A 26,872-nucleotide genomic window follows, 5' to 3' on the forward strand; every position below is an offset into this window, starting at 1 on the left:
CTTGTTAGCAAGGGGGGTAAACATACCTGTTTTGCTTCCATCTGTCATTTCAAGCAATTCATTCTCCCACCAAATTTCTTGTCTGCTTCACGGTCATAACTGACTTTTTGTTAATGTCATGTTATGCCCCACAATACAACCAGCTCTATCGTGTTGCTGTTTTGGAGATTTCTTCTGCTGATCCCATACATGTTGTGATATATTACTATGCATCAACTCTCCAGTCTGTTTTCCCTCTTTTGACCCACTGCCTATTCACCAAAATGACCATCCCTACAATAGATGTATTTTTCTTGGGTAAATATTTTGACCATGAGCCAGCAATGTGCCCTTGTGGCCAAGAAAGACAATGGTCTCCTGGGGTGCATTAGGAAGAATGTTGCCAGCAGGTCGACGGAGGTGATCCTGCCCCTCTACTCAGCCCTGGGGAGGCCTCATCTCAAGTACTGTGTCCAGTTCTGAGGCTCACCAGGACAAGAGAGACATGGAGCTACTGGAGAGAGTCCAGCGTAGGGCTACAAAGATGATCAGAGGGCTGGAGCACCTGCCCTCTGAGGAACGGCTGCGAGAGCTGGGCCTCTTCAGCCTGGGGAAGAGAAGACTGAGGGGGGATCTTATCAATGTGTACAAGTACCTGAAGGGAGGGTGTCAAGGGGACAGGGACAAACTCTTTTCAGTTGTCCCATGTGACAGGACAAGAGGCAATGGGCAGAAACTGAAGCCCAGGAAGTTCCACCTGACCGTGAGGGGGAATTTCTTCCCTGTGAGAGTGATGGAGCACTGGACCAGGTTGCCCAGAGAGGTTGTGGAGTCTCCTTCTCTGGAGATCTTCAAGGCCCGCCTGGATGCAACCCTGTCTATCATGCTGTAGGTGACCCTGCTGAGCGGGGAGGTTGGACTAGATGATCTTCAGAGGTCCCTTCCAACCTACTGACTCCATTTACTCCTATTTGCCTTTAACATAGTTTTCTCAGAGCTAAATACTGATATTGTTGGAGAATATCCATTGCTTATACTAGTTTCTGTGCTCTCATATTTACCAAACTGAGGAGTGCTGGCTTCTCTCATTGCTTTCTCTTTTCCAGGCAGTCATGGTAAAGATGGTCCCTATATTTTCTGCAGCAGGAAAACATTCCAAAAAAACTACTACAATTCTCCGTATGTCACAAGAAGATGCAAGAAAAAAAAGTCCTCCTAGAAGCAGAACAAAGCAACAAAAACATTATGTCTAATCCTTGCATATTTGTTTTTTGTTAGCTGCCTCTATTCCTACAATAGCCAAACATTTTATTAACTTTTCAGCACCTAAGGACTTGTACAATATCTTCTTATGCCTAGATTATTTCTATCTGCAATACAATTGTTCATAGTATAATTTATCCTTTATTTCAAAAATCTTTGAAAATAATCATGGCAAGTGTAATCTTCAGAGTCTCCTCCCCTCAATATGCTTTCTAGTATTTCCCTATAAAAACTCAGTTAACCTGTCCTACTCTTACAAATGAACTAGCAGGTGCTGGGATTACTTCCAGAAAACTTTGAAAATATTTATGTGGAATAAATGCAATATCTTTACAAAATTTATGTAACAGGCCAATACAGTGGCATACTCTGTCAAATAAGATAATATGTAGCATATGGCTGGATTTATATTCAGGAAGACAGTAAAATACCTTAGGAGATTTTGTGTCTGGATGCTAGGAAATGACACATCATACTGGCAAAATGTGCAGGATACATTGACCAGATTCTCTGCTGTGTGCACAGAGATACAAGCTATGTTACATCATTTTGGCAACCACATTAATGAATCAGTTGTTTTGAAGGCCAGTGTGAATTCTCCAGTTTAAGCTGCAGAGTTTAAACATGAGGTAACTATTTAGATACCGTTGTCTGAAAATCAGTACCTTAGTCACTCTGAAAGTCAAACTTTCCAAATGAACAAGGGTAGCAGAATAGAGCCAAAATGCTTTTTCCAATGGAAAACACTCTGTCTTCTTTATTAGCTACTGGATCCCTGAGATAGTCTTATAGACATTTATGAACTACCCTCAGTCTGTCTCTATAAATGTAACTTTTCAGTCTGTAACCAAAAAATATTTTAAATATAAATGGATTTAGGTTATGACATGAGCTTTAGCTGATACCTCTGAACAATTACCTCTCTCTTCCTGCAGTGCCCTGCATTGCATACATGAATAATTTTCATGAAAATATGCATCTATGAAAGTGGGTACATTCACCAAGAGGAACTAAAGGTTAGATTTAAAAAAAAAGGGGAATAAACCAAAAATAAATAAAATTTACTATATTTCTACTAATAGCTCCTTAGGATGAGGTCACACCTGTCAAAGGTGTCATAGACAAAACTCCACTTCTGTCTTCCCAATACTAACTGCGCTGTGCACCTTGCCCCCAGCTCGGACACCAAGGTGACAGTCAGCTGGTTGAAAGGCTCTGGTATGTGAGGATACAGGGAAGGTGTTAGTTTTTGAGGCAGTAAGACGCTAATACTCCAGTATGTTTAGCCTTTCTAATATTATTAAGGGCAGAAAAGTTATTTTTTTTTTTGCTCCTCATTGTACGATATGGTGTATCAGGAATCAGTATCTCATTCAAGTGACGCTACCGGCCTGGACAGCACAGTGCCTTGCGTTTCAGGGTTGGCCGTTCATTCATTTCCTTCTGTCAGTGCTGGGCAGCACGATACCTTACTTCTCCCCTCCCTTTCTGCAAGCTTAAATGGCTTCAGCCACTAATTTGTTCTTCTGAAATGAGAATTAACAGGCTCTATTAACATATTGGTTGTTTTGGTTAGCTTATTCCCACCAGACGTGTTTTGTTAGCAGCAAACAACAGCAAAGGGAATTGGAAACTCTGGGGAAGGGCTTGTACCTGTGGCACTCTTTTGCAGTCTTGAGTTTCTCTTTAGCACCTCTTATTAATGAATACTTCTTCAGAGAACTCTTGAAAATGTCATATACAACTTTTTTTTTCATGTGGTCAAATGTGAATTTTGATTTTTTCTGTCATATCTTTTGCAGTTCCTCTGCCTCATCACCAAACACTAAATTCACCAAAAAATGCAATTTGTGGACACGTTCAGCAGAACGTTTGGACAGAAAAAAAATGCTGAGTGGGAATGTTTTTAAGATGATGAAATATTGAAATTTTTCACTTTACGGTGATATTTTTCATTTCAAGGTAGATATAAAGAGAAAAAGATATAATAACAAGAATAACAAGTTCAATAAGGTGGAAGAAAAATATTTTATTTTGGTCTGAGTAAGACATTCTAGAACTAAAAAAATGAGTTCTTCATTATGAAGAAAGTAGATAAAAAATTTAAATTAATTCCTCCAATTTTTCTATTAACTTTCTGAACTTAAATATCAAATTTTTTTACTCCTTCTCTAACCCACAGCCTCCTGGATCTTAATACTTTAGGTGACTAATTTCGACAAAGATGCTAAAGATGGGGACAATGACAGTGAGTTCTAATCTCTCCATGTTCAGTTCTATTTTTTAACATAGTTTAAACTATTACAGCTAACTTACAAAGGTACTACTTATGCCTGTAAAAAGCTGATGTGTATTAAATGGGTATTTGAATGCACAGAGCATGGGATAGTTTAACGGGGCAGAAAATTATAAAAGCAAAAGTTATGTAAAAATGGTATGCAGCAGGTAGAAGAACTGCTTTTGAATGCTGTGGCCAAGAAAATTTTTCCAAGACTTTTCCATCATTAGAAAACTGAAGGCCAAATGCTGCTGTTCTTAAGGAAAAATAAAAGAAGAAAACAATTCAGAAAGTATTCAAATCCCTGTCCTCTTGAAACTGCAGTGAGCCGATTGCACACTACACCTAGAAGAATTTTAAGCTATACTGAGTGAGTATTTAATTTAAATACATTTCTATGACTCTGCAGTAATGATAAAAGACTCATATATGATAAGCCTACTTTTTCAGAGATGACCTCTACTCATTAGTGCAGAGGAAAGCAAAAGATTACAATGCACATGATAAAGGTTTCAGTTTTAAGTTCACTGCCTTAGTGCAGGTCATCTTAGTAAGCCCATAGCCTCCTGAGACTTTTATTTTATTTAAGGAACCCAGACCGACTCTTTTGTAAGCTGTGAGCAAAAGTGTCTTGGCAAAAAGACATTGATGATGGTCTTCCCAGAAACTCTATCATCCTTTGAAATAGTCTTTTTTTACGCTAAGGAATTCAAGTTGCACAACACATTCAAGATAAATTCATTTTGGGAAGATATTCAGCAATTTGGTCTGAAAAAGATGAGCAAGAGAAGGAATATCTTGAAAATGATTTTTGCTTTTATTTTATGATAGCATTCTTTCAAAATTTATACAAGTGAAAAAGTTCTTCTTGTTCCACAATATAATGACTTATATTATTATTACTTGTGCATTCCCTTAATTGTAAATAGGTCTTTTTTCACATGGCTAGATGACCATGGAGGGGAAAGAACACAAAGAGGTTCAAACAAATAATGGGTGCGGGAAGGACAAATGAAGATTGTTTTGTTAAACATCAGTCTCTTCAAAAGTGGTGACAACCAGTTCAGAAGCATCATGGTAGCCAGCTAGCTAGACAGGGTTAGTGTTTTGACAAAAGGCTTGTTTTTATCTGAAAAATAAAAGACAAAACACTTGAGCAAGAATAAGATTTTATTGCATATAAAATACAGAAAGAATGAAAATTGATGGAAATGGCAGAGCAGCAAAGACATAAAATCTATTATTAATACCTAGAATTATCCAAAAGTGTCTGACAATCTTAGTATAAGTGATCATTTACTAAAACGTAGAAACAGAAAAATGAAAAACAAATGTCTTTCCATTTTTATGGCAAGCCTCCCACTCAGCGCAGTGCTTTATATAACCATGCCCAGTCTGTATTTTCTTGCTCTGAGATTTTTAATAGTAAAGAAATGCTATCTTGAAATGTTGAATTACAACTGAAAAAAATCAAAACATCCTCCTCTTGCAGGTATTTTAAAATCCCTATTATAAAAGCTATTTCTTGTGTCCTATTGTAGAACTGAAGAAATAGAAATGAAGGAAAATTGATGCCAACTTCAACTTCTTCTCCTATTAAAAAATCAGATCAAAAAAATGCCTCTTAGCGTATTTGTGATAGTCTCTTTGCTGGGCCTCAGCAGTCTTTGCGACTTAATATCTCAGAAACATTGAGAGGCAGGAGAGTCAGGCAGCAGGCCAATTATTAACTGAAGAGGTCCAAAGTGGGAAGAACAGGACAGAGGTCATGTTAGAGATGCTGGCAAAGCAGATTAATTGCAGCTTAGGGAAAAAGCAGCCAAGCTCTGAAGGATGTACGACAGGAGTCCTTCAGAAGCTGGCATGTGGCCAGGCTGCCCTGACTGAGCAGAGCATGAGACTAGAGGACCTGTGCCTCTAGACAACCTCCTCTGAAAAGTGAGAAGCTTGTTTTAAAACTCCATGTCCTGTCTAGGATGAGAAATCTGGAGATTTCCTGAGTGATATTGGTCTTGCTTGAGCTTGAGCTGATGTCCAAGGTCATATTGAAAACAGACATTTTCTGCATCAAGGAAACATCACAAAATTGTCAAGGCAGTAGGGTTACTGTGCCTGCCCCCTCTGCTAACTTACTGCAGGATGGAAATGGAGACTGCTACAGGGAAGCAAGAAAAATCCAGGGGTAACCGATGTGATTCATTTTAGAAGGAAAGACACAATTTCTGGGAGACTGATGCTCAGCAGTAGACTGGTGAGGGAAACCTCTATGAGGTGAGGGTCAGCAACACCCCAGGATGAGCTGGAATTAGCTGTTTATGTTTTAGCAATATCCTAAGAAATAAAATTCACAGACAGATTCTGGAAAAAAAAAAAGTCTTTAGAGCTTTGACAGCAACTGAGCACGTGTTTTTAAGCTTCTTATTTGAAAATGGCATTTTTGTCAAATAAACAACAGTGTTTATGCCCCTAAGGTATATTAGCCATCTATAGGGACTCTTTGTACATCAAGGTTATATAAGGTGTTGACTGATCTCATGCTTTGCACGTAAGTGATAGACATGCTTAGAAGAGGGTTTCAATACACTTCAGTACAGCTCCCATTATACAACAAAAAGTATTTCACTGTAAGTATTCCTGATTTGAAAGCTTATGGAAATATAATTAAGAAAGATTTACTGTTATGTTTGTTGTTGTTGGGAAAGCTGGGAAAGTGGGAATAATTTCCAGCTATTATTCCAGTCATTTCAAGACAAATAGAACACATACAAGAAAACATCATATATTTAACTGTAGTCATCTTACTGTTAAAAATCGTAACATTCAGTTATCTGATTTAGTAAACAGACTACTAGAATAATCCATTATAATCCTTTAATATCTTGTATTTCTTACAGTTATGTTTAAAACTTAAATAGCAATGTCTTAAGTGAAAAGTGATAGCAATGTTTAGGACATAGAGTAATATTTCTATCTGCTTTCCTGTGTATTTATATGCCATCGATACAATGGATATTCATTTTTTATAGCAATCACTTCAGACCTTCTGCTGAATAAAAAGAATCATTACTAAATGGGAATTTCACTTCGAGAGAAATTCACACCGGTCAGTGTACTATTATGCTAGAGTCAGCTTTAAAATCCCTTAATGAGCTTTGGTTTGCAATGCCTGCTAGTCAGCACCGTTTATTTCTGCTAAGGCAAAATTTGTCTTTATTTACTGCTCGTTCATACACTTCCAGATCCAGATCTGCTGTATTTTTCTAAGCATTACTCTCACAACTGGCTGAAGAAACCCAAATCAAAAATATAAAAATGGTGCCGCAAAAATTGAACATGTTAATCTGTTTTGAAACTACTTTACTTTGATAGAACTGTAACACAGGCAAAATAGGGTTTTTTTTCCTTGAAAAATGGAAACTATCCAACATCTTTTTAAAATGTGTAATTAAAAGACGCATCTCTCCCTCTAACCTGCCTTTTTTTACTTTCAAGGTAGTCATCTGGCATCTCTGTTGGAAGCTGAATCCTTTTCCAGGTTTGTGGATATCGTGGAAAGGGTCCTGGGGACCTGGGAAGGCTAATGCGAGCTCAGCCCCAGGGCCTGGCCCAGAAGAGGGGATGGTCCCCATATTGTGCTATGAGGCAAATGGCTCCTGCCTTCGAACCATGCACCCTTTTGGGATCCAGCTGGCCATTTATCTAGCCTGTGCCTTGGGTGTGCTGCTCACGGTGCTGGGGAATCTGCTCGTTGTTGTTGTAGTTTCCCATTTCAAAGCCCTGCACACCCCAACTAACTTCTTGCTCCTCTCCCTGGCCCTGGCTGACCTTCTCCTGGGGCTAATCGTGCTGCCCTTTAGCACTATCCGATCCGTAGAGAGCTGTTGGTATTTTGGAGATGACTTCTGCAGGCTGCACACCTTTCTGGACACAGTCTTTTGCTTGACTTCCATATTTCATCTGTGTTTCATTTCCATTGACCGGCATTGCGCTATCTGTGACCCTTTGCTCTACTCGACTAAGTTCACTGTAAGGGTGGCCTGCATTTACATTGGGGTGGGGTGGGCAGTCCCTATGGTTTATACCTCTGTCTTCCTCTATGCTAAAGCGATCACAGAAGGACTGGGCCATTTCTCACAAGACATGCCCTGTGTTGGTAGTTGTCAGCTGCTATTCAACAAGCTGTGGGGTTGGTTGAATTTCCCGGTTTTCTTCTTTCCTTGCCTCATCATGATAGTTTTGTATATAAAAATATTTACTGTAGCTAACAAACAAGCCAGACTCATAAACAACATGAGTAAGAGTGTTGGGTCTCAGTTACACATAGGAGCATCCAAGAGAGAAAGGAAAGCAGCAAAGACGCTCGGGGTAGCTGTAGGAATCTACCTCCTGTGTTGGTTGCCCTTTACTATTGATACCATGGTAGACAGTCTTCTAGATTTCATTACTCCCCCAGTTCTCTTTGACATCTTAATCTGGTTTGCATACTTTAATTCTGCCTGCAATCCCTTGATCTATGTATTTTCCTACCGTTGGTTTAGGAAAGCTGTGAAACTAGTCCTAACTCATGGGATCTCTTGTTCCAGGACATCTACAGTAGACTTGTACCAGGAATGACCATAGCCTTCATATGCACTGTAGAAAATAATGTAGGCTGTGTACACAGCAATGCATTTCTCATGAAATATCATTTACCATTCAGTTAGTCCGTGTTTTTCTTCTTACTTTCTGTTTTTCCCAAACCAGTTGGCTTGGGTAGATCCCAGGTTTAACTAAACATACCTCCCTGTGACTTACCTTCCAGAAAACATCTTACTGAACTCTTATGTTTGTTTTAATAATGCTGACAAGTGTTTAAAACACTGTAATCAATTCCAAAAAGAGCCTGCCCATACTGTTCCTGAGATGTCTTGAATTAATAGCAACCTGTTTATGAACATATTTTTTCACAGGCAATTAGCTTATTTTTAAGCGAAGAAGGAGGTCCTGATTTAGCAAGTTACTTGTGTCTGTGTATGCGTGTTTGTGTGTGTCTGTTTTTCAAGTTCAGAAAAGCATACATGTGTAAATGCAGGTGTGAGATCAAGAGATCTACTAAGTCAGCGGCCAGTAGCAGATGACCGAGCAAGGTTATGCTGATACATATTGCATTATTGTCCTAGCATCCAGTGATTTGCCCCTGAGCCAAAAGCTACCTCTGGGAGGTATAATCCTAAAATTCTCAGTTGTACCTATTCAGACCTGTAGGATCTTTGCCTGGTGAATCATTCCTTGTAAGAAGACTTCTCCTTACTTTTGAACAGCCTTGTTCCCCTTCTCTGCACCTTTTCTGCCTCTCTTATACATAAGATGTAGAAGAAGGGGGAAGAGGGAGGACATGAACTGCACCAGGTATTCAAACTAGCATATGCTTACATACTTGGGCTGAACATAAAATGTCAGTATAGATTCTTCATTCTCTCCAGCTATGTCTATGTATTTTACTGAGGCCATTTTTAATTCTGGGGATATCTGATAAGTTGAGATCTCTATTTAGCAGCAAGCTGTATAATAAAATTTTGCATTATACACAATGGAGTTTTTTTCTATCTCACTAGATGCATATTTTTTCAGAAAAACTTTAAATAGTGGTAAGCAGAACAAACTCTCTTTTACAAAAAATTAACAAGCAGCTTAATAATAATAAGAAGAAGAACTTTATTTTCTTTTTCTGTTATTGTTATGTAAAACAATTATTAGGCTTGAATGTTATTCAAGTCTTTAGAACAATGGCCTCCTAATAAAAAGTCATTCCATCTTACAGCTGAGCTGCATTTTCTGAGTCACAAACACAAAAAGAGCAAGCAGCTATTGAAATTATATCATGCAACTAATAGTAAGCAATCAGTATAGGCCCAGTTTTCCAGAGCTTACTGAAACTAGTGGTCAATTTTGCATTCAATATAGACAGCAACTGAATCACACCCTATAAGAACAAAAGAAAGGATTTGTACAGCAGATATTGTGTAGGAAATTAGTGCAATAAAACAACTAGTGTAGCAGCTGCATGCTGTAAATGTAATAAACCAAAGGGTAAAACATTTTTATCTCATTTTCATCATATTGGTAAGCTTTTGGCATGGCAAGAACAGTTTGCCCCTAGTAGTAAAAATGAGCTAGAGCTTTGGGATGTTGTAATCTGTTCTGACAATGACTATCTCAAATCCTTTGGGTTTTGTCCATAATCTTAAGACTCAGTCAGAAAAAAATATCATTTCTTTCTAGGATAGTTAAAGCTTAAAGCACATTTTTGGAGGAAGGAAAGGAGAAACAGGGCTTACGAGTTTTTTTCAGGGGTGTCCTGAATACGGATTGACTACAAAACGTGGTTCAGTGTTTTTAAATATAGATATTTATGAAACCTAATGCCTGTAGTTGAGTGACATTCAATCTCATTCCATGCTCTCAGTGCCTGTTATTCCCTCGCTTTGCAATACTAATCTTCATTGATTCTTAAGACAGAAACCAAAGACTCTTCTCCTGTTCCTCTTCTGCTCCAGGCTGTAGCAGAAGGCAAAAATCTGATCCCCACAGCACAGACTTATGAACTTTCTGTAGTAAAGTTCCGAAACTCAGTGACCAAGCTACAAAAGAAATGCAGAATGGGATTCGTACAGAGATTTAGATGCCAAATTACCAGAGGAATGCGTGTGAATTCTCCAGTACAATATCTTTGAAGACCTAGATTGTGGGTTGAAATTCAAGATTAAGACTCTTAATGTATACAGATTGGTATCTATAGTTATGGCATAAAATTAAACACGTTATCATTTTAAACCTTGGTTTGGCTGACGTTTGAAAGATTTTGTATTTGCAGGCACTTCTTAATTAAAGACTAGGCTTTAACATAATGTGCTATCAATATCAGCTTGTTTTACTACTGTGGATGAAAACATAATGCGGTCTTACAGAACTAAACAGAAAGGCAAAGAGAGTTTGGAAAATCAGCTGCTAGTGAATTCCATTTTCACCCTTTTTTTAGGAAACATTATCAATGTTGGGAATAGAATTTTTCTCCATGCATTTAAAACACATATTATCACATTAAGTACCTCTACTGGAGAATAAGTATCAGCCTAAATAACATATAAATGGTCAGCAGAGTCATTTAAACCAACAGGCCATAAAAAAAATTTGGCCATATAATTAGACCATAACCTTGTTCAGGCTGGAAACCATCTTACGTCACAATTTTGTACAGCATCTGGTGTAAAATGAACATAATCTTATTTCAGGTTCTTGAGGTGATAGTTTAATTAAATTAGCAAACAGAGACAACAGCAATAACAGGAATTCTTCACTCTAATGGAGTGCATTAATAACAACCACCTGGAAAATCCAGCTATACTGTTTGCCATTTGTAGCAAATATTAGCAATGTTGCTCTTCAAATCTATAGTTAGAAGCATATAAATGAAATGTGATAGCAGAGAATGAAATTTGCCCATAGAGTAAATTATGCATCACTTAAGCACCACTCATGCTTTGGAAAGAGGACACTCATTAAGAATATGAGGACAGGGTTGGGCCACCTCCCTACCATTTCTTTGTGCATCATGCAGGCACGACTACCCAAATCCTCTGCCAGAGGCAGCTCTGGTGCCAGTGGCATTGCGTGCCCCATAGCCACCTGCCCAGGGCCACCACCTTGCTGGGCTCTGCGTGCCGATGGGCTCAGGTTGAGAGCAGGAGCAGGAGGTGGGAGGCAGAAATACAGAGTCAGGAAGAGCTCATGGATTCAGACACTGGTTTGGGAGGAAGTTGTGTCACTTCAAAATCACACTGTGTTGTTGCCAGTTTACTTTCAAATCTTCCAAGTATCAGGTACTGTACTGTATATGAACCCTCACGAGTCTTGACAGTAAACAGGAAATGACATTGCTTTTGAGGTGACTCTTCTTTCAGTTCAGTTTAAGCAGCAGCAGGAATATAATAACAGGAATTATAAAATAGTATATACCCTGATTTTCAGAATCACAGAATATCCAAAGCATCCTTCATGGTACCCTGTATCTATCTATAGCAGGGTCTCCACATTTTTTCTTTTCCTCCCAGAGCTTTTCCTCATTTCACTCAATCAACTGAAATTTAATCATGCTCCCAAAACAGCAGGAAAGGTAGTCCTGAAGGAGGTGCATATTTGATTCTGAACTCAATATACCAGTAATACTGACATGGGAGCTTAAGAAATAAGTCAGTGAAATGACTTATTTCATACATGAAATGTGTGGCAGTACTTCTTTTCTGCATCTTTCGAATACAAGACACACTTCTTCACAACTCCTGTTCATGGATTAAGCACCATGGAAAACATGTGTATTTGTTAGTAAAGGAAATCAAACCAAAACTGCATGAATATTCTCTTTTTATCTAGAGTAGCATTTCTCTAGTAAATTTTTTTTTTCTATAGGAGATAATGCTCTTAGCAATATCTGACCAATAAATAGGACTTTCTATCTGGTTTCTTAGCTGTATCTTCATAATTATTTTATACAATTATATTAAAGAGTCCATTTAAATATTTTCATAGCATGGACAACATTTTAATGATTTGTTTGTTTTCCAACTTTCCTCCCAAGCTGTAATATCTTTGTAGCAATTGGCTGCATTAAAGAATGGTATCACAAAAATTCTGAGTTGCTGAACAATGAAAGACGGATGCCACGTGAGCTACGAGCAGCATGTCAGCAGCAGTGTTTTGTCCATAAAGCCCCAAGTGTCTCTAGCAAAGCATCTGGATACCTCTTTTCTAGAGCATGAGTACTGACCAGTGTTTATGGTGACTGTACATTGCATCCAAGCTATATAAAAAAAGTATCCAACTGATGATTTGCAGACAAAGTATTCTCACTGACAAAGGGTCACTTCTCTTTTTTTTTAATCAGAAGCACGCATTTGAAATCGGATAGCAAGAGATGTAGTGTTTTCTGGGGGACAGCTGACAACGATCTCAGCTGAAGCTTTGTAAATCAACACTGACTAAGCGCAGTCAACGGAGAGAAATCGATCAATCGGTATGACAGAAACGTGAAGATCAAGATCGAGGCTGGGCCTTCCCTCGGAAGGGAAGCGAATCATGCTGTCACTAGCGCACCACCTAGTGGGATCATCTCGGATTATCCTGAGTGTTCCAACAATTTGAGGGAAAAAAGCCCCAGCAACGTAGCAGCAGTAGGGCAGTTGCTTATCGAAATGGCATCTGAAAACGGGAATGAAGGGACGCACACCATTCCTGCAGCAAATGCCAGGACAGATGTATCAGAGTGCTTGTCTTAGTAACTTTAACTTATACAAATAAAAAAGAGGTTATTTCTCAGCATCAATTGAAAGAAATACATGTGGGCCTACCAATCCTGGAGCCTGTTGTCTCTCATTTGAGCATGCCTCACAGAAGATTAGAAATCACCTCCGTAAGGAGTACCCTTTCTGAAAGGAGTAGATACCTCAGATTTTAAACTCTGCCAGGCTGTATTTGTATTTTATTGGACTTCTTTATTAGCGTTACTAGGTCACGGTGCCATTACTGTGTTCACCGTCCTACTTCTAAATCCTAGCAGTGACTGGGAACTACGCCTCGGCAGCAACGACCCGCCGCGCCGAGGAAGCGGCCCGAAGCCGCGGCAGCTCCCCGCTCGCCGCAGCTCTCCTGGAGGCGAGGCCGGGTCCGGCTGAGATCCCTTTCCGGGCCGGTCCCAGCCCGGGCGCTGCTCGTTCCGCGCTGTTTCACGTACATCACAGCGTCTCCAAGATCAACCAGGCCGCCCTGCCCCGGCCCGGCTCGGCTCGGCTCGGCCTGGCCCAGCCCGGCGCCTCCGGGGGCGGCTCCTGCGGCGGGACGGGGCGGGACGGGGCGGTGCCGCGCTGCGCCGCGCCGCGCCGCGCCGGGCGGCCAGGCCCCGGCCCGCCCCCTTCGCTGCCGCCCGCCGCGGCGACTCGCCCTGCCGCGCCCGGGGCAGCAGGCGCGCCGGGGCCGGGGCCGGGGCCGGTGAGAGCCGCGGCCGGGAGACGAGGGGGGAGCGGGCGGGGAAGGGGCTGCACGGCGGCGGGGCTGGGCCGGGCCGAGCCGTGCCGGGCCGGGCCTGGCGGCGCGGCGCGGCGCGGCGCGGCGGGCGGGCGGGCGCGGCGCTGCTGGGCCCGGCGGGAGAGCGGTGAGCGGCGGCTCCGCGGGCTCTTTCCCCGCGGTGATGGGCGGCGTCGCGGTGTCCGAATGTCCTTCCTGTCATCTCACATGTAAAATGAGCAAAACGTAGCAGAGGAGGGAAGGGAGATTGTAAAAATAGCGTGAATGTTAAAAAAATTAGCTCGGGCCTGGTGTTTCGGGCCTCTGGCACAACCTTGTCCCCACTTTTCTTAGGGAGCGACTTGCCGCCACATAAGACGTGGACGCCTCTCGCAACCTCAAGCGAAAGGCTTGGCTCTGCCTCGCGAGAAGCGCAGAGCTCGGCTTCTTAACGTAACCTCGTGGTAAATCTTGGTGCCCCTGTTGCCAGGACGGGGGTGCCCGAGTCTTCTCGCCCTTTCCGCACAGCTAACGAAGCACGCGTGCCGTGCAGCTGCGCGCAGGATTCCTGACGGATCAGCACGGTCATGTGTTCCGGAGGCGCTGCCATCCTGCCGTTCTCAGCTTAGGGCTGTTAACAGAAGGAGAGAGAAAAAGAAGAAAACAAAAGACAAAACATGTCTAAAATAGGTTGAAATTCCAGAAAGGGATGCTAAATGCTATGTTGAGGCATTGCCATAAGCTGTCTTTGTATATCTTGCACGAAAGTATCTTTTGTAACCTCGTGCGACAATATTTAGTAACATATTTACATGCAGGATATAGAAAGAGAGTTTACGGTGATGTGTCAGCACGGCATCATTCTGGTGGGCCTTGGAGAGAATCAGTATTTAGTGCAATCAAACCTTACGCAAAGATAATTTCTACATCAGTATACTTGATCTGAGTTATAGGCGCACAAGCTGCCTTTAGGGAGGTTTGGATGAGAAAAGGTGTATTGCACTAGGTGTTGGATGTCATTGGTCTTTATCATTTTCCTGGAAGATGTTGTTAACCCTGGATCATAAGGAATGTGGCACTTTGGAACAATCATCTCTGTTTCATTTTCAGCCTAAGTGCTGCCTTCCCTCCACTCACAAATAGTTCCAGTATCCAGTGTGTGGTTTACTATTCCAGCTTCATTGTGAGGCCTCTAAACACTTTGTGTTCTCTGGGGAACATATAATTCCTTTTGTTATGGTATTTCCTTGAGAACTAGTGTGTTCTGTTGCACAGTTGTTGCACAGTCTAATAATTCTTATTTTTCGTGTTAAAAAGTATTTCAAGTTATTACACAAAGTAAAACTTGGCTTTGGTGTGTTTCAGTCTATTTTTTGAGGTGAGGTTGAGGAAACTGGGCTTTATTAGCCTGAAAAAGAGAAGCTTTACAGGGGACTTAATAGCAGTCTTCTAGTACCTGTGGGGAGGTTTTAGAGAAAATGGATCTAGGCTCTACGTTGAAGTGCATAGTGGGAGGATGAGACTATGGTTATAAATTAAAACATGGAATCCATGGAAAACATGGATTTCGGAAGAAAAAATATCCCCATGAGGATAATTAAGCATTGGAACAGGTTTCTCTGAGAAATGGAATCTCAGTTTTTGGAGGTTTTCAAGGCTCAACAGGACAAAGCCCTCCGCAGGCTGTCTAAACTCACTTCTGACTCTAATTTGAGCAGGATGTCACGCTAGAGACCTCCTAAAGTCTCCCCACAGCCTGTATGACTCTGTGACTATATATTAATCAGAAATTCTTAGCAGTCTAATTTAAAAATCAAAATCTACAGAAATTACACCTTTTCAATTTTACCCTGACAGTGAACTGACAGTGACAGTGACACTGAGCTTTAGACTGTCAGGGAAATCAAACTGTCCCCATATGGATTGTAGACAAGGTTTTGAAAACAGTGTTTTGCTGTATGTTGTGTGTGGCTGATTTTCAGGATACAATTTACACAATAATTTAGTGGAGTGGAATAGGAAAATACTTTTTGATGTCTTCTGTGTCACTTACTGCATAAGAACAACAAAAGTTTTGAACAAACTTGGCCTGTTTTTCAGTACCAAACAGGATGTAAGTTTGACTTTGACCTGAAAATAGCTGATAAAAGCTAAAATCCAGAGGCTTTTTCATTCCTTTTAAGTAGAATTTTCCTTACTCTATTTTGTTTGCATGTGTATTATGCTCCATAGGTTTTATGGTGCTGTGGAAGTATCTGGAAGTTTGTGGCCCAGGATTCCAGCACATTAGGAACTGTAAAAGCACAAGGTGGGAAGTATGATCTCTCTTTTTTTTTTTTTTTCAAAGTACTTCAGTCTAGTATAAGGGGAGGAAAAAAAGTAGATGCATCCAGACAAAATTTACCTTCCTCGTCCCCACTGGAGAAAATAATATTAATTCTCACCTGTATATTACTGTATGTTATGAGTCAGTTATGAAAATCCCTCTGATGCCATAGCAGGGAGTACTTATCTTTTAGTCTGTCCTTTATTTCAAAAGCTTTAATTTTTTAATTTTAACTTTACCTACTCTAAAGGGATTGCTAAGGTCAGCAAGAGCTGCTGTTCAAAGATGGTATGTTTTTTGGGTTGCTTTAAAAAGCTGCCAGTGTCAGTCTGTAGACGCACTTAGTGTCATCTCAGTACTGCGGGTGGTAAAATCTACTGAGCTGAAATAGATTGACCAATTCCATATTGCAGAAGTCTTATTAATCATTGTTATTACTGTGATATGAATATTCTATAGCTAACATTGCAACTGGCTGTATTTTTTTGCCAGTGCCAGTATTTTTTTAAGTGCTCTTATGCTAATGTGGCTATGGAGTAGGTTTAGTAGGAGGAGGAGGAGGAGGAAAGCTCTTGGAATGTTTAAATGGGAAAACACACAATAGATTAGGTGCGCATTAACTGAAGTTGATGGGAGCCTGCATGATAGGCAACTGTTGCTGCAATCTAAAACATGCTGTGCTTGACACATCGCCTCATTTTGTCCTTACAACACTTTCAAGAATGGCAGTGGAGAGTTACTTGACTGTGAAGCACCAACTTTATTGCCTCGGTGATGGAAAGAGGCCTCTGTTCTGTAGTAATTCTACAGAAAATAGCGAAGGGAAAAATGGATATTTTCCATGCCTTGATGAGTTGAACATCTTTCTAGAAGACATACTCAGGTTTGTTATTTGCTTTAGTTACAGAAGTGGCTGTGTATGTGGGAACAATTTAGTGCAGAAATTGAGAAAAAATATGTAATGATTCTTTTAATTTTTTAAACAGTTTTGCGTATGCAATGAGGTCTTGCTTCATTCAGCATTGATTAAGCTGTCTAGTTCTTTATTTCATTTGTGGCAGTAGATTCAGTTCTTTGGACTTTTTTTTCCAGTGGTTAGACAAACTTAGTTGCAGCTAAGTATATCAATTCAAGACAAAGCTGTTAAGCAGAAGATAAAAGCTATAATCAAAAGCACACACCAGACTGCAACTTTCAGAGGAACTAAAAACTACCACAAATGTAGCTCTGTTCCTGTTTGAATGCCAAGTGTTCTTCCCCAAACTGCAGCTTATTACTGATTTTTCCCATTTGAAAAGCTCTGCAGACAGTAATACCAAAATAGCTTCATGATGGAGTAGTTAAAGTAGAAAAGGGGGTAATCTTTGTGGAAATTCTGGGTCTTGAGGGATAATTCTGTTGACGTTATATGGAAAGAAATGCTTGGTGCATACGTGCATTTTGTGTTCTGGTGGATGAAATCTTGACCTTGTCAAAGTCATCAGAGGTGATCGCATTGGCTTCCCAAGGGCTCAACTATTTCTCTGTGTTTTCAGAGGAATTTGGGCAACTCTAAGCTAACAAGTAATTATATCTGAGTGAAAGTGGGATGTTCTTTCAGTTCAGAAGCCTATGCTGCTTTAAGTACTTGTATGAAGAAGAAGTTAATACTTCCTGTTTTTAAAACAAAATATTTCTTCTTTGGGCTGTTTGGTCTCTTTTTTCTTGCCTTTGGGAGTTTGTGGTGATGATTGGGGTGTGATAAAAGCTGATGGCTGTCCACTTACCCCTCTTTCCTCTCTGGCCCCAGACATATCAGAGACCATAAGCTTATCTTACCACCCAGTTGTATTATTAATGTGCTCTGGAATACCACTGTTGGCAGAAGAACTCCTATGGGTTATCACACCTATGCATTCACATTGCTAATCTCCGACTTGATATAAATCTGGATTAAAACATATGTTTTTCTTTGCATTTCTTTCCTACCCTCTTTCCTTTTTCTTTTTAATGTAACTCTTCAGAATAATCAAGGGGACTTCCCCAAAGAGTAACTTGAGAAACTGAAAGAATGTTAGCACTTTAACTAGATATAAATATTTTTGTTTGAAATATTTTCATAATACCTTATTTAGTGTTATATACTAAAAACTGGGATTGTTTCATGATACGTAGAAGTAGAAAACTGCTTTTAAAATCACAAGTTCAAATTAGAAAAGGCTAAAGAATTGGGTCAACTTTCATCCTTTTCTAGATTTTTAAAATGAAGACTGTCGAAATCACAGTACAGATATTACTGACTGAAACGGTTGACTGTTACAAGTAGGTCCTCAGTCAGTACCATGCAGAGTAGCATAACTATGGCTATGAAAGACAGGCTTTGTTTAGTACACATTATGAAGCATTCCTCTTGTAATTTTTTTAAGGCGATAGATGTAAGTACTAACTCTTAAGAGCTCGCTGATCATTATTAGTGCCACAGCAGAAGTTATCAGATAACTTTAAGCTATACTCAGTATTTTGACACTGCAAAATGTAAGGTGCTAGGAGGGCTGATGGTATCCTGACTTGCAGAGTGTACATGGACCTCAGCTCAGCAGACACTTCAGAGTTGTTATCAATAAGTGTCTGAACTGACTGTTTAGGAACAAATTCTTACTGCACTATATGAAACTCCTCTCAGCTATTCTTGATAGAGTACCATTTACTCTTTAGAAAAATGGATGTGCGCAAAGAGCTGAACTGTGTCATGTGGACTTTGCGATTTTTAATTTTGAACATCCTCTTATTACTTGTCATGTTTGGCTGCCCAACTGTGTAGCTGGAAAGTTGAAAATCTTTTGTATATTGTATGATCTGTATGTTTCAAAGAATGCTGTCAGTAAAGTGCAATGTAACCAGTTTAAAGATATTTAAAATCATTAGCTGTAGACATTCTCAGGAAGGAATGAAAGCAGTAAATTTGCTGTGTCAACACTTGGATGAAATATTCTGAGTGCAGCTCTCGATTGTAATGCTCCTACTGAAAGCAGTGTTACAGGCAGCTGTATGGTGAATACTAATTTAAGGGGAGAAAAAACTGTGAAGGACTTATTTAGTTCGGTGGTCTTTTTACACGAGATAATTGATCTCTTGCTGTCTGTCTTTCTATTCTGATATTTAACTTTTAACACTAAATATCATACTTAACTAAAAATATTTTTGGCCACTACTAGCATTCTAGTTATCATGCTACCAACATATTTAGAAATGGTCATAATTTTTAAAAGAAAAGATTATGTCAACAGTTCTTAGAATTCTTTGTTATTAAACTCGCTTCTTTTAGGAAGCTTATGTAGATTTTATGCCTATGATTCTATTTCCCACTAAATTCATAGAATTTTCTTAATTATTCCATATATTAAGGCACAGAGGTATTTACTCAGTAGAAAATTTGCATGTATTTGGTCTTACAATGCGAAATCAATGCAGTATTGCCTAGAGTTTTCAGAACGATCAAGGGTTGTTACACTAGCCTCTATCCAGGTAAGCAGGATTTTTTTAGACTCTAGTCTTTGACACAGAATAACTTGAATCTGCATGTTGTACAGACAAAGATGGGAAAAGAAAAAAAAATGCTTTGGATGATTGTGCAGCAAGTCAGTAGAAGGTAGCAAGTACACTCCCAGTCTCCTCATCTGTAATCCAGAGTGTTTATTACTAGGAGATACCTCAGAGCCCAAGGGCTCCAAACAGGATTTGGGACCCTGGTGCATCAGCCCTTTCAAAATTGCTTAGGCTTTTTCTTCATTGCAGAAACAGCTCATTAGTCCAGCAGAGATGTAACCTGCAGGGCAGCATAATCAGCTTGATATCTGTAGTTACTTACTTGATGTAGTGCTGGTGGGATGTTTCCTGGATTTACCAATGCAATACCTTGGCTTCTGTACTAGAGATGATGAACACTGAAAGAACTGATTTTTCTTTCATATGCAGTTGCTCTCTCTGGCAGTGGTACAAGAATGATCCTGTTATAAATCTCTGAGGTTATTGCTGCCCGTTTCAAAAATGCCCATGCCAAATTCAAAAAGGACTTCATATTCTTATTTAATTCTTTTAGGAAAGCGTTCTCTTTGAAGTAAACTGTTTTAGCAGAGGATAATTCTTAGTTCTGTTTAATCTTCTCCTGTGTATTCCTCTGTATGATATTGAAGGTCTTCATAAATCAGTGATCAGAACATAACTGTCTTTTATTGGGAGGTTTTAGGTGTCCTTAATCGGTGGAGATTGCCTGACCTGTTCCCATCTTGGATGATCTCGACGCCTCATCTACTCAGCCATGTCGTACAGTGCAGGTTTGGGGGATCCTAATCAGCTGGCCCAGCGCATAACTTCTAACATCCAGAAGATCACCCAGTGCTGTAAGTTGCATTTTCCATGTTTATATAAAACTCTAGTGGTGATACCCCATGCTCTGGATTAGTTTCTCAGATTCATTAATGAGAATTCACTCTTTGACTTCATGTGTTCATGTGATGGGTTTGTGGCACTTCACACAAATGATCCAGTCCTTCACACGCATGATTAAGTGCCATTTATCTAGGAGAAGGGTACTATCACTCTCTTGGCTTTGTGAATAAACAATTGGTAAGACAGCTGCTGGGCATAAACCAATTTTGTCTTGGCCAGTTATGTGGCTCCTTAAGATGGTAGGTTAGGGTTCTCAGCAAGGATTGCATCAGATACTTGCTGGCACTTAGCATTGCATAGCAGGGACAGAAGGCACAGCCTTGCAGCATGTCCTTGGAAGTGTATATTAGATATGTAAATAAGATTGTGCAAGGCTTAATATACCTGTGCTTAGATTCATCCCACCTAATTCTTTAGCCACTCAGGTATGATGTTTACATTAGAGGTAAGTTGGGGCAGATAGGGAGCTTGATCCTTTTCTCCCATTCAGGAAGGGAACTGTAGAGAGCAAGTCAGCCCATCTCTCTTCATTGAGTATGAAAAAACTACAGTGACTATGTTCCTGAGTTTAAAGGTGCCCCATTTGAATGTTTACATTTTAGTGGAATGGATCCAAACCTTATTCTAGTTCTGAGTACAATGATATTTTTGCATTTGGACAAGATACACCAAAAAGCCTTGGGAAGTGTCATGGCTATTTTTTCATCTTAACTGGTATGCATTTTTTGTCTATTTCAAAAAAAAAAAAAAAAAAGGCAAAAGTGACTTGATTTCACAAATTATGCAAAGAATACTGTTCATCCAAAGGCAGGGATAGCCACCAGCAGTATATCATTAGGATTTGGCATATGTATTTTTAATGTGGTGCAGGACTCTGTGCATATGCAGAAATTGTTTTTTTTATTATTACTACTTCAGATGAACTCTGATCAGTTAAATGTGTCAGTTTTTCTAAGAACTGTGATCTTCATTTCTGTAGACAAGCTTTAGGATTTGAAACTTGAAACAGATTCATGGCACAGATGTGCTTAGCTCTTTTTGGTGGTTTTTTTTTTTCTATTTTTTCCAGCTACATTTTTTATTTTCTTTCTGAAAGAATTTCTCTAAATGTTAACAGACAGGAGGGATGATTTCAGTTTTGCTTTATCAAAAGCTTCTTTGCATCAGGGTTGTATTTCCTCAACCTAAAATTAACAAAATGGCTACATAAATGCACTTCATTTCATTTCCTAAAATCTGCTCAGTGAATTCTCTGGTCAACTTACAGTTTTATGCCTTCTGACTTGGTGTTCCAAGTGAAAATAGTAGTTGAAACTGGAGCTTTGTGATTACTCTCAGTGAGCACAAATGCTTTGTGCTGGATTCAGCGAGTTTGTAGTCTCCTCCATCCTTTTTATTCCATCTCTTCTCTTGGTTCTCCTCCTCCTGCTTATGCCCATAAGGCACACAAAAAGGAGCACACAGGCTTAGGAGTGCCTAAGCCTGGAGCTGCCCAGGCTTAGATAAAAGGAGGCATGCCACAGGGTTTACCTTCAATCCTGTCCTCCTTTCCTTTTTGAAACTTAGATGGATGGATTTGAGTGCCAGGCAGGAGTTTCTGCCTTTCTGAGGCCCAAGTCCAAGTCTTTCCTAGTAGCACCTGGCTTCGAAATCAGGAGTTTTTGCTTTAAAACCCCATGACTGAGTTGGTTCCTAGGAATGGTAGATATGCAACTGGATTCCATCCCTCACTAGATCTCACTGAATTGTAAGCAATCAGCTACTCCTGTAGTCTCCACCTTGTTCTCCTCAGGTAGATTTTAGGAAGAGCTAGATCCTATGGGTATACTGAGCAAGTTTCCTGGATAGGGCTCTCTAAGAGTTTAAATATGTTTTGAGCTATTGTATTGCCCTGCACAGAACTTGACAAGCTTTCTTTTGGAAAGTTGTGAGCCTTGGGAACTTCCAGGTCAAGTAGAAAGAAATAAGGAATCTTGAGCTAAAATTCATGTTTTTCATTCAAAGTAATTGACTTGATTTTTCACTTTTATTCAGAAATGCTTAGCATTTGTGAGACATGTCCATCCATTTGAACTCTTCTTGGTGATTCCTGCACCTGAAATTGTGGAGATGTTGTAGTTTTCAGAATAAGATGAATAGAGTGGAAGAGAGAAAGACTGATAATTTAGTGTCAGATTACTGACACACTTCAAGAGGTTTCTTAAAACTAATTCATGCTTCTGCTAATGTATAAGGAAACTGTGAATGCTACTATGAAGATACAGATGAGATACAGATTACTTGAAAGGAAGCTGGCTCTTCCACTTACTCTTTAACTTGTGGGAGAAATACAGCACAACTTCCTTGATTAGACAACACTGTGCTGCAGAGATTTCATACTACAGTGGAGTTTTACAGTAAGCACTCCAAAAAAACCTGGAAAATTAAAACTTGTGTTAGAGCTGAAATTTTGTCTGTAACATTTCTCCAAGATTGAATTATTAGCCCCCCAAAAAGGAAAACATTTGGTCCAGTTCTTTATTAACTGTTTTTAATATACCATACATATATAAGAGAAAATAGTTTTGGGAACTAATCTAGGTGGAGCATTTCTCCATGCCTTTGCTAAACTCATACCACTTCACAAGTGGGATTGCAGAAATCAATGCTCTTTTTGACACCCTATGCAGTAGGATAGCCAAAGTCCTCAGGCAGGAGAGAGAAAGTTAGTCTGAGGTCTGCTCCTAAATATTTGAAAAGGTTCATGTGACTCTTATTGAATAAAAGCATATAAAATCTGGGGAGCCTGAATCACATGTTCTTGAATGAGATGTAGTGTTCTGTACTTAAACCTCAGTGATGTCAGCATGCATTAGATATTCTGCAAGCCTGCCTGCTAGCAATGTCTCTTTGGTTTGGTTTTTGGGTCAATGTTAAATTTGATGAGAAGCAAATCTGTAAACAGATAGGGAAATTTCAAATTTAAATAATCAAAATAAAGAAGAATATAATAAACTTTGGCACCTCTTAGGTCTTAAGCAGTTGCTAAATTTCTATGTCCTGGAATGCGAATTATGATGAAGGTTTGAAAGTCCTTGTCTAGAATCAGGTCCTAAATGACTATAATTCTAATCCCAAGTCTAACTTATATCAGATTTCAAAATCTAGGTTACTTACTTTGACATTTGAAATATAAACTTAAAGCTGGTTGAGATTTGTTCCTAATTTTCTGAATATAAAGAATGGGAAGAATTAAATATAAGGAGTAATGTAGGGTGTAAACCTCCTACCAGTTTGGACTTCACAGGTAGAGAAACTGTTATCAAAGTGTTTTAATCAGTGTTTACCAAAGGAGCAGTGTTATCAAAACTCCATTGGTTTCATAGGTGAAACTCTCACTTATGTGGTAGTATAATGATAACTGATATAACTTAAGAAAAATCTCAGTCTCTTCCTTCTTCCTTCAGGATGTAATACTTTAAAATATTTTCTGTGGTAACTTGTTTGTTGCAACTAGATAGACAGAGAAAGAGAGTAACCAAATTACAATGCACAGAAACAAGATGAGCTACAGAAAGGTGTTTGTTTATGACAAAACTCCTGATTGCTTACAGATCTATATTTTTACCAAGCTTGTTCATTTACTATGCTAGAGATATGCCTAATAATACGAGGACATTGAGTCCATATTGCAATTTTTCTGTTGTTGAAGAGCATTTAGTGAATTCTACAAGAAGAAATCTTGACTTTTCAGCAAATGAGAAGATGTAAATAAAATAAATAAAACAAACAAAAACCTTCATTTAAAAATACATTCCCTTCAGACTTCTTAAAAATGTGAAAATGAGAAGAAGCAGTTCTCTTTGAAGTCTAATTGTTTTCTGCATTAAAAAAAAAAATTCTCCAGCAAAAAGAGGGAAAGCATTTTTGGTTAAAAATATGCTACCAGTAGGAGCATAATGACAGTTGCATTCATTCACAGGAACAATGAACAATCCCACAGTCATAAGAGTAGGAATGATATGGTTAGAGGAATTAGGGCCTCATCTATTGAACTGAGAAGATTTAACTAGTGTAGTTGTGATGGGAATTGTGCAAGGAGGTAACCAGCAGGTTTGATTCCCCCTCCACCTCCCAACACATTCTTCTTCTCAAGTCTCCCTCCTTCCAGTCTGTGTTTCATGAGTAGGTCATCGAGGAAGCAGACCTTTATGCCTTTTTTTTTGTTTTGCTCTGTTCCTTTTTTTTTTTTTTTTTTTTTTTTTCTTTTGGTGGCTGCTAAACAGATAACTTTTACAACCCTCAAAGAAGAGCACGAGTAACACAGACTACAGAGATAACTATTGTCACTCCACTGGCATCTCAAGAATGGGTTTGAGGACTGTTGATTTAGGAGAAGTAATATGCTACATTTTACTTGGGAACACAGAACAAAGCCTGCTGTTGAAGATGTACACCCAGTGTTTGATGTGTTTTAGAGAATTTCTGATTTACAAACTGTAATCAAATAGTTATACAACCTGTGCTAATTCAAGTGAGGCATTCATACTATGTTCTTCTCGCCTTTCTTCCTGCCCCTTGACTATGGCAGAATTTTGTCTGGTGACAATTGCAAAGTCAGTAAGAACGTCGTAATATATCCTTGCTCAAGACTGACAAGGTCAGTGTTATGATATTTAACTTTTCCATGCACACTGAGAATTAGCTTAACTGGAGAGGCATACATACTGCAATGTATTCAGATATTCAGATAGCCACAATATTCACACAGCTAAAGAGAGAGACTATCTGGCTTTGAGAGATGCTTTCTCCTGAGAACTCTTGTGCTTTCTGATGGCTCTTTATTTTCTGTTTAAGGTAGCACAGGCATCAGTTTGCATTGCACATTCCCAGAAGGTCAACTTTAGCCAGCAGAGATGGCTTCTGTAATTTTTCTATCATGTGATACTTCTCCTGTGATTTTGCTTGTCTGATTTCTGTTGTATTCTAAGTGTTCTGTAAGCCAGTATTTTCAATGAATGTTGTTAAAATGGGAATTGAATTACACCCATATAACTTCCTTTCACTTTACATAACTGTGGAAAATCATGAACAAATTAAGCCCTGAAAAATATCAGAGTTCTGATACATAGCTTTTACCAACTGAAACATTTATGAGTAACAGTTTCTGCCATGTTTGTCACTAACAGATTCACTTAATTCTCCTTTAGCTAAAAAGGATATATATAGATGGGCTATTGAGAGGTAAATGAAATCACTGAGGTGTTAAAATCAGAGCATGCATGAAAATAAAATTCTGTTTTGTCTATATGTAAAGTGTGGTTTTGTACAGGTGCAATTTTAAAGCAAGTAGACTTTAAAAATAGAACTTGTTTTGAGACTTTTACAATGATTTTGTCAAAAATTTCCAGTTACCTATAGCTCCAGTTGATTTTGTGGGAACATACTATTTTCAACAAATCTTTTGTTGTTGTTGCCATTATTGTCAAGAAGGCTTCTTGCATCTAAGATGGAATTTCATGCTTTAGTGATTTCAGTCAATCCTATAATAAGCTGATTACTTAGGTAGTTTAAGCACTTACTGTGGTCCTCTGCATTTCAAGTTGTAGATGTTAACCCCGAGTTGAGAAAGTGAACTTGAATCTACTATATTCATCCCGTGACCTGGATGCAGAGGATAGGAGGAGAATGAGTTCATAGGTGTTTCAGGTCATTTTAGATATCTGTCTTCTGCAATGAGATGATGATGTGAAACCTCACAGTTCTTTAAAAAAGAAACTATTTCTGAAAACTTTTAAGCATGAATTATTTGCATGCCATTCTTAAAGGCTTTGTTCTAGATAAAGTAGCACACAGATTTGAAGTAGCATACATATCAGATGTGTTTATGACTTTGCAGAGTATTTTTCATGTTTTTCTGTGTTTTATCTTGTTCATTAAAAATATTTTGGTTCTTTAGGAAAATGATCTATGAAATTGCCTTATGTGAATGAGGTTGCATTAGAGTGAGTGTCAGGGATTTATTTATGCTAGTGGTAGAATAGTAAAAACTGTGTCTTCCATAGACACCAGAGATCTATTTGTGATAATAAGTGCAGAAAAGGCAGAACTTTCCGTGTGCTATACTGTTTTGCTCTACCTTAATTAACTGGTCTAGAAGAGGTAGAGAAGAAAGATCTCTGTAATTGAGCCATTTTCTTAAGAAACCATTTAAATAATAACTGTAGAACTACTATGCAATCTACAGATAGCATGGTGAACAGTGAAGACACCCAGAATTTTGTTTGAGCAACTATTACTTTTGTTGATTGAGCAATGGATGGACTTATCTAAACAAAGGAACTTTTGCAAAAGAGCCTGCATTTGTAGCAGAGAGGGGAAACAATGTTGTTAGTGTTCTTCCTGGCTCTTTCTGTTCCTTCCTATTTCTAGAGAATTCAATCCCAGAGCCTCTCTGAGAGACTTAAAATATCTCCCCATTCGATTCTGTTGCATATTCCTCCCTGCAGGGAGAAGGGAAAAGAATGCATGGTGGTTTGATTATCCAGAGAATCCTCTGTCAAATTTCCTATAAAGCTGATGTG

General features: G+C 39.1%; 2 protein-coding genes across 4 annotated transcripts in view; both read left to right on the forward strand.

Moving 5' to 3' along the window:
• Positions 1 to 7,138: 7,138 nt before the first annotated feature.
• LOC134138862 (trace amine-associated receptor 5-like) lies at positions 7,139 to 8,134 on the forward strand. Its single transcript, XM_062573061.1, has one exon. It carries the CDS (start codon positions 7,139 to 7,141, stop codon positions 8,132 to 8,134), a length of 996 nt encoding a protein of 331 aa, XP_062429045.1.
• A 5,325-nt stretch (positions 8,135 to 13,459) lies between these two features.
• STX7 (syntaxin 7) overlaps positions 13,460 to 26,872 on the forward strand; it is a 33,475-nt gene continuing 20,062 nt past the window's right edge. Inside the window, exons 1-3 of one of the 3 annotated variants that reach the window (XM_062572528.1) lie at positions 13,460 to 13,540; positions 15,788 to 15,863; positions 20,100 to 20,260. In XM_062572528.1, coding sequence (XP_062428512.1) covers positions 20,179 to 20,260 — 82 coding nt within the window. In that variant the 5' untranslated portion in view covers positions 13,460 to 13,540; positions 15,788 to 15,863; positions 20,100 to 20,178. The remainder of the gene's footprint in view (positions 13,541 to 15,787; positions 15,864 to 20,099; positions 20,261 to 26,872) is intronic. The other 2 variants (XM_062572527.1, XM_062572529.1) reach the window with 2 other exon arrangements.

Source organism: Rhea pennata, chromosome 3 (genome assembly GCF_028389875.1).
Source record: "Rhea pennata isolate bPtePen1 chromosome 3, bPtePen1.pri, whole genome shotgun sequence".
Lineage (NCBI taxonomy): Eukaryota > Metazoa > Chordata > Aves > Rheiformes > Rheidae > Rhea > Rhea pennata.

What these genes read in the sequence shown, in the direction of transcription:
- LOC134138862 (XM_062573061.1), top strand. Translation starts at nt 7,139, where the DNA reads ATGGTCCCCATATTGTGCTATGAGGCAAATGGCTCCTGCCTTCGAACC.